This window comes from Silurus meridionalis, chromosome 18 (assembly GCF_014805685.1).
Source record: "Silurus meridionalis isolate SWU-2019-XX chromosome 18, ASM1480568v1, whole genome shotgun sequence".
Lineage (NCBI taxonomy): Eukaryota > Metazoa > Chordata > Actinopteri > Siluriformes > Siluridae > Silurus > Silurus meridionalis.
The window spans coordinates 14,783,548-14,796,200 of NC_060901.1; the positions used below are offsets into that span (position 1 = coordinate 14,783,548).

The 12,653-nt window shown below is 37.1% G+C and overlaps 1 protein-coding gene across 3 annotated transcripts in view; it reads left to right on the forward strand.

Moving 5' to 3' along the window:
* The first annotated feature begins 9,374 nt into the window (after positions 1–9,374).
* sfmbt2 (Scm like with four mbt domains 2) overlaps positions 9,375–12,653 on the forward strand; it is a 68,623-nt gene continuing 65,344 nt past the window's right edge. For 2 of the 3 annotated variants that reach the window (XM_046873816.1, XM_046873817.1), the window contains exon 1: positions 9,375–9,542. In XM_046873816.1, coding sequence (XP_046729772.1) covers positions 9,413–9,542 — 130 coding nt within the window. In that variant the 5' untranslated portion in view covers positions 9,375–9,412. The remainder of the gene's footprint in view (positions 9,543–12,653) is intronic. The other variant, XM_046873818.1, reaches the window with a different exon arrangement.

A 12,653-nucleotide genomic window follows, 5' to 3' on the forward strand; every position in this document is an offset into this window, starting at 1 on the left:
CCAGGGCGGGCAAGACCCAATCTGAATCATATAGCCTCTGTCTACAGTGCGCATTACCCTTCTAGACACGTCATGCTGCTAGATTGTCTCTTAAGAGAACCAGTCTCTCAAGACTGACCTCTGGTAAGCGTAGAGCCAGAGCAATGTCCTTTTGCAGCTTTAGCTGCCTCCTGAGAGGCGGCAAACCCCCAAAGTCTGCTATGGTGCTGGGCGGAAAGCAAGGCGCGTATACTGAGGTGCACAACGCCCCTTGGCAATGGGGTGCCCAGGTGGTCCTGTGTCAGGACTTTTTGGCTGAAACCTTTTGATTGAAAATGACGGACTGAAGATCAGCCGGGGCTCTGCCTTTGTGCCCCACAATGCACGGTGGTGCTGGGTTGTGGTTGGGGCTGCGCCCGCTAAGCAGCCCTACAGGAGTGACTTGGGAGATATCACTGAAATGCCGCCGACTGCTTTTTGCCCACACTTTTGTACAAAAGAGGCGGAAAGAATAAGTCTTTACCCAAAACCTGGACACCTCGGTGTGCAGGTCTGGATAAAAGGGTAGACTCCAGCACGGAGGTACTTCCTACCCAGCAGGTGAGGAAGGAAATCGGGACGAGCCTGTCCCCAGATCCTCTGCCAGGTCCATTTGCGAGGTCCAGGTCCTGCAATGCCGCTTTGCTTTGTCAAAGAGACAAACGCTTCTAGACAAACAGACACAGTGCGCTTCCTGAACAAACAGAGCAAACAGGGTTTACTCCATGTGCTTTTATGGCTTCCTGGTCACCGCGCTTTCCATTGGACTGATTACACATTAAACAGAGCATGAACAATGCAGAAGCATTCCGAAAGCGTTTTTTTTGACACAGCTCAAGTTCCTGAAGGGGAAATGCTATTAGCCAGTTTGCTAGCAGGTTGTTGAGTAGAGGTTCGAACGGTCCCAAGTTATTACATTCTCCTGTGTAACAAGATACATTTTCGTTGCATCTGAAAAAACATTACTTTCTTATAAATTCAACAGTCCTTGCATGTTAGCAATAATATTACGTACTAGCATTCCTATGCTAATTCACTGCTAAGTCAATATTTTCATAGCAGCATCTTATGGGTAATATGCGCATTCTCCATGCTACTGAGATTAGTGAGTTTTAAATGTTAAAAATATCAGCTCTTTCAGAAATAATCAGGATCTATTGCTTCATGCATTATTTCTTTTTTCGTCTGGTTACAGTTTTTTCTCAGCTGCTTGCAGCCATTTTCTAGAAATAGTGTGTCAGTTCCTGAGGTTTGCATGTGCAAAAACATGTGCAAACTTGACAACACCCATGAAGAAAACAAAACAAAACGTGCAAGCTGATGTCAAATGAGTCGCTCAAACGAGTAAAATTACATGTATCATCTAGCTTTGTGTGTGTGCTTGAATGAATATGCAGTCTGAGATGCTTCTGCATAAAAGTACACATTTACAGAGTCAAGAGACTTTTGATAAAACACGAATTTGATGCCCACAGTCTGAGCTGCTATCTCTGAAAGTATTTTATTTTATTTATTTGCTTTTATGAAACCTAAAAGTTAGGATTTTTGGAAGACAAACGTCTGCCACTAATCAGGTTTTATGCCTGGAAGTGTTGAAAAAGACTCGTAACAAAGTTGGTCTCATATTAGATGTTTACTCTCTCTTCACACCTCTGAAGCCATCTGCTTCAAAAACAAGGAAGTGAAAACATTTTTATTTGCAAATATTGTATAAGCATAACAAAATGCTTTTGGTTTGGTCTTTGTAATGTATTTTGCAATGCATCTTACAGCCTCATACATCACGGCTATCAAAAACTAAGCTCTCAAGTGCCCAAGCATCATATTTATATATACTATTCAAATCAAATACATTTTATTTGTATAACAACAAGCATTGTCACAAAGCAGCTTTACAGGAATACATACTGTAGATATGTATGTATGTAGGGATGGACAGTATATATGATACATACATACGTATTTCAAATATAAAATTGGATTTTGTCATTTGTATTTGATGGTGTTGATGAAAATGCCTTTATATTTTCTATCAAAACTTGTTTTGTATTTTTGTAGTTTTAAAATATGTAAACTACTTTGTAAGAAGTCTACATGATGACATCATAAAAATGCAGCCTCCAAATGGTGCCTACTCAGCAATTTGCCCAGACTTAAGATCAAAACAAAAATGTATCCATATGGAAGAAGGTGGTGAAGGTAAGAAACATGCAGCCTGCCAGCTTTCAAATAGGTGTCCAGTGACTGATAAATAAATATTTGATTGGTTTACTTAATCAACTGGGTCAGTGTAATAGTGAAGAAACAGATCAAATAGGCCAATTGATGGAAGGTTTGCAGAGATTTCTTAAAATAAAATAAAATTACAAACAAATAAAGTAGTTTATTTTGATTCATGGTGTAGCTGCTGTATTTTGGGGTTTTTTTGATACACTTTTGCTCTGTATAATTGTAAGTTTGTCCCTAATGAGCAAGCAAGTGGTGACTGTGGCAAAGAGAAAACTCCCTGAGATGGCATGAGGAAGAAACCTCAAAAAGAACCAGACTCAAAAGAAAACCCATCCTCATCTGGGTGGCACCGAATGTGCATTTATTATAGTTCCATCATTGTTGAGGTTTGCAGTTTAGTGATGGCCGCTTCAATGCAGAACTGTTCAGGCAAGCTGGGTCCTAAGCCTAAGTTGCTCAGTAATTTCATCAGGTTTTTGAATTAATCTCGCAGCAATAGTGTTGCACAGAAATGCAGTGGATTTGATCTACTTAATTATAGCTTTACATATCCACCACTTAGAGTATACAAAGAATTTGAATAAATTGAGTCTTTTGCCTGTATTTTCACAGTGCCAAAAGTCTTCTTTCTTTGAGAACAATTTTCCTTTCATCTCAACATTTCTAGAAAACTTACAGAAAATAACTAAGTACCAGACCAATTAGTTTCCCAGTGCTGTCATATATGGGTTTATACCAAGAGCTGAACAGAAAAGTTTTGTCTCAGTGGTGTAAGGAAAAGTCATGTGAGCTTAAACTATTGCAAAATGTGTGCCAGGCTGCAACCACATTGTCTATCATAAAGACAATTTCTCAGTAAAACAATATGGATTATTTTATTTGTAATTGTAACACCACTAGTGTGCCAGATATTTGTGTTTATCTTACAGGTAAAAAGGAGTGGCACATCAACCCATTTCCCTTCACATTTACATTTGTCTTTTCATTTCGCAGCTACTTTGGATATAAGTGCAAAGAGGTTGTGTACAAACCAAGCATCTTACTAAGTATCTACTATCTAGACAGAAGTTTCAGACAGTTGTAAAAAGAGCAAAGGGACTTAAAGTCGGATTTTCTAGCTTTAGTTTTTTTAACCTCATCTGTAGGGTATTTGTGATTAATTACGGACAATAATTTGGGACTGAGTCATTTTCCACAGGATTGAGAAAAGAACAGAAAACCTGTTTACTTGATACAGATTCATAATTGAGACAGCTGTTGAAGAATAACAATGAATCCTTCAGTCAAAGGTATATTCAAATATTTGAGATTTGAAAGAGCTTTTTGTACAAGAATTAATATATATATATATATATATATATATATATATATATATATATATATATATATATATATATAGTAATATAATCCCACCATGTGCTGATGAGATGCCTTAGAAACCATCAGATAGTGTAGAAATGACTCTTTGTTCTTTTTTTTTTTTTTGCAGTGTTCCAGAGTTGGCTAAAATTACACATAGTAAGATCAGCAATGGTAAGATGTTCTTTCGTGTTTTCCTGATCTCAAGCCCATTATTGCATGTTTGAATTTGCATTATACAGTATAGAGCCATATATCAGCTTACAACCTACAACATTTAACACCTGACTTCCATTTTTAATTCATTTATTTTATTTTAAAAATGTGTCTAAATACATGGCAATAATATTGTTTCTGGTCATAAAAAATACGCTACAGATGTATACATGTCGGTTTGTTACTTAATTAAAGATACTTAGCTACTTAGTGGAAACAAATTCTGTTGGCTTGGAAAGATGTTCAACTTGATAACATATGTTAAAATGTAATGTGTGCATGAACTGTGTGTATATATACATACAGTATCTCACAAAAGTGAGTACACCCTTCACATTTTAGCAACCATATTAGTATATCTGTTGAAGGGTCAATACTATAGAAACAAAGCTTGGAGATATTTTAGAGTAGTCAATGTGCAGCTTCTGTGGCAGTATAGATTTACTGTCCTCTAAAATAACTCATGTCAAAATAACTGGCAACAGAAGTGAGTACACCCCTCACAGTTTAACAGCCTCTGTATTATATCTTCTAAAGGGACACAGGTTGTTGCTGGGATCCTCTTTCACTCCTACATAATGACATCATGGAGACGCTAGATGTTAGACACATGCCGCTTCTACACCTTTTGCTTGAGGATGCCTCACAGGTGCTGAATAGGGTTTAGGTCTGGAGACATACTTGGCCACTCCATCACCTTCAGCTTCCTCAGCAAGGCAGTTGTGTTTGAGGTAATTCTTATGTTGAAAACTGCTGTTCGGCACTGTTTCTGAACGGAAGGCATCATGTTCTGCTTCAGAATTTCACAGTTCTTGTTGGAATCCATGTTTCCCTCAATGAACTGAAGCTCAGCCTATAACAGCAGTACTCATAGACAGCTCATAGTACTCATAAAGGATGCTGCCACCACCATGCTTGACTGTAGACAAGACACAATTTTCTTGGTACTCCTCACCAGGATGTCACCACATATAATGGACACCATCTCAGCCAAACAGGTTTATGACATGGTTCCAGTAATTCATTCTCTTGGACAGATTGTCTTCAGCAAACTGTTTCAGAAGAGGCTTAGTTCTGGTACAACAACCATGCAAACTGACTTGTTGCAGTGTGCGGCGTATGGTCTGAGCACTGTCAAGCGGATGTTCTGCTTCCGCAACCTCTGAAGCAATGCTGGCAGCACTCATGCGTCAGTTTTTAATGCCAGCTTCTGCACCTGATGCACAGCACAAGGACTCAACATCTTTGATCGACCCTTGCGAGGCCTGTTCTGAGTGAAACCCGTCTTGGAAAACCTCTGTATGACCCTGGCCACTTACTGTAGTTCAGTTTCAGGGTGTTACTGATCTGGGTTCTTTGCCATGAGGTACCATGTTGAACATCCAGTGGTCAGTATGAGAGAATTTAACAGAATCCAAACACCAAATTAAAATTTTTCTTTGATGACACACTGACTACTCTAAACTATATCCAAGTGTCATTTCTATGGTATTGTCTTTTGAGAAGCTATACTAAAATGGTTGCTGAAATGTGAGGGGTGTGCTCACTTTCGTAAGATACTGTATATAATATACATCAATCAGGCACAACATTATGACATTATGACCGGTGAAGTGAATAACACTGATTATCTCTTCATCATGGCATCTGTTAGTGGGTGGGATTTATTAGGCAGCAAGTAAACATTTTGTACTCAAAGTTGATGTTAGAAGCAGGAAAAATGTGCGAGCTTAAGGATTTGAGCGAGTTTGACAAGGGTCGATTTGTGATGTCTAGACGACTGGTTCAGAGCATCTTTAAAACTGCAGCTCTTGTGGAGTGTTCCTCATGTGGGTCAGTATCTATCAAAAGTGGACGAAAAAGGAGCAAGGTTGAACTGGCAAGAGGGTCATGGCTCCCTCCTTATTGCCCATTGAGCCTGGACAAGGCTCATTGATGCATGTGAGGAGTGAAGGCTGGCCCGTGTGGTCCCATCTACTGTAGCTCAAATTGCTGAAAAAGTTAAAGCTGAGAGAGAGAGAGAGATTATACACTATTATAACAATTTAATAATGCTGGGTAGTGTTATCCTTTGCTCTCACAATTTAATGGAACTTTTTGGGATTCTGTTCGAGGTTTTTATGCTTGCTTAAATCAATTGCTATAGATTTTTTTAGGTACAATGTCATGCTGCCAATCTACCGTTCTACCACATCCCAAAGCTGTTCTATTGGATTTAGGTTCAGTAAATGAGAAGGCCACTAAAACAAATTTAAGATGACTTTTTGTTTGTTTGACATAGTGCATTATCTTACTGGAAGAAGTATTTTGAAGATGGCTAAATTGTGTGCAATTGTAATTTGTAAAAAATACAAAAATTCCCCACCACATTACACTATCTACACCCTCCTGGACTGATGACTGCTCTGAGATACTTATCTATTTACCACAATTGTACTGTGGTCATTTGTGTTACTGCAGCTTTTCTGTCAACTCAAACCAGCCATTTTCTATTGACTTTTCTCATCAACAAGGCGTTTACAGCTGCAGAAGTGATGTCACATTTTTTTCCAGTCTGACAGATGATGTGGAGATAACCTGAAGCTCCTCTCTCTTTTTCTCTCTAACTCTCTCTCCCTCCTTATTCTTTTGCAACTTTAAATGTATACACATATTTATAAACTTAGATAGATAGAGAGATAGAGCGATAGATAGAGAGATAGATGTGTGTGTGTGTGTGTGTGTATATATATATATATATATATATATATATATATATATATATATATATATATATATATATATATATATATATATATATATATATATATATATATATATATATATATATATATATATATATATATATATATAGAGTGTCATTACAGACAGAACAGCATTTCAATTTTTGTTAAACTAGGAACGTAATTTTGATTAAACAGAACATAGGGAGTTTTGTGGTTCTGTAACTGATTCTGGACTGGATCAGTTTCCATCTGTTAAATTCATTGCTTGTTTCCTTGCTGAGGGCTAATAGCAAAGTCATCATGAAAGTAGCTCCAGTGTCATGACCTTTGAAGGTAGAACATGTAGTATATGCTTTAGCACTGCAACACTATTTCAACACTGTGGAAGTAATGCAACAACAGAGGGCAGTGTGTAATAACCACTGAAGCACAATTTACAACAAGCATTTCTGAGCTAAAAATCAATTTGGCAAAAAAAAAAAAAAAAGTATAGATTTGTTGATATTTACTGTACATACTATTTGGTATTGTCTGTTTTATTTGGACTTTGGTTTATTTAGGTTTTTTCTGCAACAGATGTGTTTGTTCATGAATAAGTGAACAACACTTTCTGTGATTAGCAGGACACAACTTACAGACATGGACTTTGACTCTATGGTTGTATGTATGTGTGTGTGTATACGTGTGTGTTTTGTGGCAACCAGTTGTTTACAGTTCCTACCATTTCACATGTTGACACTCTGTGAGGCCTATTTACAAACTTGTGAAACATTTTTATAGCTGAATACAGACAGAGCGGCCAAAGTGAGCAACTTATGGAAAGTCAAGTTTTTAAGAAAATGTACAGGATTTTCAATCAGTTGCACAAAAACATTTGGGGTTAAAAAAAAAAAAAGATTGTAAAAATGAATTCAATTAATAACTTAAATTGGCTTAAAAATTGTGATAGAAATGCAGTACATTTATTCTTACAGTGTTGAATTCAAACTTGCAGCATTATCTCATACAGGCTTAAGACATACAGTAAACTGCCTGTTTAAATATTTAACAAACTCATTTAGTGGTGAAGCTGCAGTGTTGACACGAGTACTACCGCATTAAATCAACTCTCAGAATTAATGACATATGAAAATGTATATGTAGACTAATAAATTGCTTAGAACTGAATAACCGGCAGCTCGAACAGCGTTGAATAAATGCCTTCGCATCTAAATCTCTTGGATTTGTGTTTCATTTGTAAATAAACTTATAGGACATACCAAGGTTTATTTAATCTTTTACACTTCCAGGACCGGCGCTATATTTTATACATACTAAAACAAGAGGCACAGCAAAAAGTATTTCAGTTGAATGTTTGGAGAAACGAACTGTCCAGATGCCAAGAGTGTGTAAAGCTGTTCATGCTAAGGGAGGATTTTTCGAAAAAAAATAACATGGAACATCTGTTCATTCACATATGTGTTTGGGAAAGTGAATTTTTATATTGATAAATTACATAGTTTGTTGTATAGAATTAAAAGGAGCATGTATGTGTTTCTCAAAAACCATAAAAAACTAGATGTTTCTGAAGTTTTGACAGGATCTGTACAGTGTTCATCCGTCCAAACAGCTATAAAAGAGCATCTGGCGATTATTATTTGTTTAAAATAAAAAAAAATTATAATTGTTTACATTTAAAACACCATTGACAAACAGATGCTTATGTGAGTAAACGTTACTGATGGTGAATCACCTTTTAGACTGCTGAAATAACAGGGTTCCTCTAAGGGTTCCTTTGCAGTGAAAGCCTTTTTAGCATCATGATGATATAAAAACACCCTGCTGTTATGTGGATAGATGTAGGAAACATCTACAGGTCAAACAAAGAGCTGTAAAGGGTTCTAGATTGGTTTTATAAGATTTTAGTTTAGTTTTGTTTGTTCAGGTCAGTAGTCTGGATGATAAATTCAACGTTTTTTGAAGACTGAAGATTTTATTTATTTGAAGACTAGTGTATTTTTTTCTTCAGAGATTTTGTATTGCTGCAGTTATCAACCTTCAAAATGTTTTTGTGTTGGGTTTGATTTTAATATTCAGCACATCTTCAGGTTCTGAATGGTGCATTAGATAGATAGATAGATAGATAGATAGATAGATAGATAGATAGATAGATAGATAGATAGATAGATAGATAGATAGATAGATAGATAGATAGATACATTTACATTTACATTTACATTCAAGAGTTACATTTATTTATTTATATTAAGTTTGTAATCTGGTGTACCAGATAGATAGATAGATAGATAGATAGATAGATAGATAGATAGATAGATAGATAGATAGATAGATAGATAGATAGATAGATAGATAGATAGATAGGTGCATTGACAAAAAGGGATAAGAAGAATTATATTTCTTTATTTAAACTCACATTCTTATATTATATATACATACATATATAAGATGATGTTAATGTTTTCACACACAAGATGAAAAGAATGATATCAATCTTATATTTTTAGTTTTACATTTCACATTTTCTTATTTTTTTATTTCTATAATGAATTGTGAGACCTTTGGAAAAAGAAAAGCAGGTGGAATGGAAAATGATGAGGAAGAAGCGGAGGTAAAAGAGAGGACGAGGAGATGAAGGAGGAAGAGGTCTATAGAACAGAGGAGGGTGAGGATAAAGGAGAAGGAGTGAGAGGAGGTTGAACAAGAGGAAGAACAAGAGGAACAGGAGAAGGAGGAGAAAGAGGAGGAGGAGGAGGGGTTGGGTATTTTGGCCGTTTCTATTTATAATAGTGAGCAATTTTTTTTTTTCACGAGGTTGCGGGAGTTGTGGCTGAGAGAAAATAAATGTGAAGATTTTTGTGTAGGACATGCGCAGATGCGGGATGCCATATTGCAGAGAGAGAGAGAGAGAGAGAGAGAGAGAGAGAGCTTCAGCCGGAGGTGGAGAAAAAAAGGGGGGATTCGCTGAATTTCAGTCTCCAGGAAACTTCATTGAAGGTAAATGAGAACGCGTTGAATCTATAGGGATATTTATATATTTTTTATGTTCACACAGCGGAGTGTTTTCTGCTGTTAAATGTCCGCTTGTCTCGCGCTGGATTTCCGCCTACGGACGGCTTTATTTTTTTCCCCCTCCGCGATTCTTAACAACATTTTGTCCACACCGGGAAGCTTTTCTGCGTCTCTTTTTCCGAATCAAAAAATATTTAAACAAATAAACAAATAAACCCCTGACACAGTTTGGACCATGTTCAACAACCTCAGGGTCATTCCGGTTTTATTCACTTATTGCCGGGAGCACTTTCGGTTCGGTTCGGGTTTATTCGAGATTGAGTGTGTGAACAATTTCAGGGTGGAAATTTAATATAATTGGTGTTATTATTATTATATTATAATTTTTTTTTAATTGACACAATTCGGATAATGATAGCTAAATCCGGATTCACAGAACTGGTTTAATAGTCAAGCAGTTTTTGACCTCGTTTCGGTTTCGAAGGACGGAATGATGGTGTGAACGCGGTAAAAGTTCCGGATTGAATACGAATTATATAATACAATTGTGTCGGGGCTGAAAACCTGCACTGTGTGTGTGTGTGTGTGTGTGTGTGGGGAAAGAGAGAGAGACTCTTTAACAGCGCTAAAGCACCGGGTGAGGGTGAAGGGGGGCGGCGGCGGCGGTGTGTCCGCGGAAACATGGCGGCTTCAGGTGGGGTAAAGTGCAACGCCAAAAGGTTTGAAGAGGGAAAAAACCGAGTGGCGCAGATAAAGCGGTCACTTCCGGTCTCTTTGACTGCTTCTCAGTCACCTTTAATTAATAAAACGCGAAACAAATGCGAGGAGGCGTCGGGGGAGTTTTTTTCTGCTGCAATAGTTTGAAAGTGTGTTGGTGTGTGTACGTGTGTGTGTGTGTGTGTGTGTGAGCGCGGGCGCGCGTGCGGTCGTACCTTACGGCGAGTGGAGCGAGAAGTGATCTCTCTCTCTCTCTCTCTCTCTCTCTCTCTCTCTCTCTCAGACACACACACACACACACACAAGATTCATCGAATGTACCACATGTATACACATTGTACATACAAAGTACACACACACACACACACACACACACACACACACACACATATCAATCATTGCCTTTATTCACTTTATACAAGATTCCTCATCAAAATCACTATATTTACACACACACACATATATACATGCATATACAATGTATACACATTTATATAATTTGTGCATACAAAGTACACACACACACACACACACACACACACACACACACACACACTAATCGTTGTCTTTCTGCAAATCCTAGCTTGATTTTGGCAGAATTTTGGAAAAATTAATAAATTATTATTAAAATCAATCCTCCAGGAATAGAGTGATTTTGATCGAGATTCTTTTTAACTATTAATGTAAGTAGTTTATTGTACCTGGATGAAGGGAAGGTCGAGTTTTTGGAAAATACACAGCATTTTCCACCGCACGATTCAAAACCCATTTAGAAATAAATAACGTAATAAAGACTTCAGTGTAATTTCGTCTTTCTTATTCTTGTTGAATTCCTGCATAGTAGAAATCGTAAATGTCCATTTCTGTTTTTACACATGCAGTCGGGTGCTGCGTTAAATGTTTAATTAAGTCTTTCATTGTTACAGCCGCAGTTTGTTGACTTCCGCTCTGCAGGTCGTCAGTGCAAATATTCATTTGATTAAGATCTGACTTAATCATTGAAGGTGTTGCAGTGGAAATTCTCCAGTCAGATGATCAGATGTGACTCACTGGTAACTGACAAGGTGGTTTAGGAACAAGTAGATAGAGAATTTGCTGCAAGGTGGTGTAAAAAAAAACAACAACAAAAAAACAGAATGCATTATATGAATTAAATAACTGATGAAATAAATGACCCAGCAAACCAGTGTTCAGATTTTACTAAATGAGAGAAAAAAAGGGAAAAATATTAAGAATGCAAACACAGAAAATGTGCAGTGTTTAAAGGGTTTAACGTAAATGCCACCTGTAAAGGACACCCTCTCCACTCCACCCCCACACATGATTGCTACTGCCTTGCAGACTGTACACACATCACACATACACACACACACACACACACACACTCATAGTTACCCCTCCCTTCACACCCACACACCCACTATACACACACGCACACAACTTAATGCTTTGCATGTAGAATAACTGCATTTTTTTCTATTGCAAAAAACAAAACCCTTGAATGCATATAGATACATTTTTTATTTTATAAAATTTTTTCAATTCTTATAAATATTTTATATGATTCAAATATATTTTTTATATTATGTAAACATTTTTTTTTTTATCACTTTATTTTCATAATATTTTATTTTCATCAAGCTCATAATTCTGGAATAATTCCACCAGCCAAAATCTTCTCGTCTGATTTGCTGCATGTTTTTATGTCTCAGTTTTAAATCTAGTTTGAGTCGATTCATTTTTACATTTAGCAGATGGTTTTATCCGAGTGAGGTGACATCCAGTTCAATCCAATCCATTGCAATCCAGTCCAAGCGTACAACTGAGCATCTGAGGATTAAAAGGCTTGGGATTTAAACACAGCCAATCAGGGACGAGCGCTCCCTTGAAACGAACATGCGCCGAACATAAAATTTCGAGGTGTGAGCAAAACATGAGCAGAGCCATCACCTTTAAACAGAGGCGAGAGATCTGTAAGAATTATCTGTAAAAAAACAATCCAGCAGCCTGGTGTTCATTTTCAAGGCCTTCCCTCACTTCTGCAAATTATTTTTACATGTAACTGGAAATGACTTACTCAGTATTTTAATAAGGACATTTTAAAATGACTATAGACTTTCTGTCCATCTCTCTTTCTCTCTCGTTTGATTTAATCGCTCGATCAAATATCGGCGCAGTTCTCTCAGCTTTTGTTATAAACTACACTACTAACAAGTAATTCAGTAGGAAAATTAATGTACAGTTTGAAACAGAAAACGGCTGCACGTTGTAACATTACAACACTCTCTCTGTGGTAATGCGATGAGGTCCGCGAATCCAGTAATCAGATCGTTTGTCCTTGGGTCATGAAGATTGGGTGACTGCCTATCTTTTAAGGGG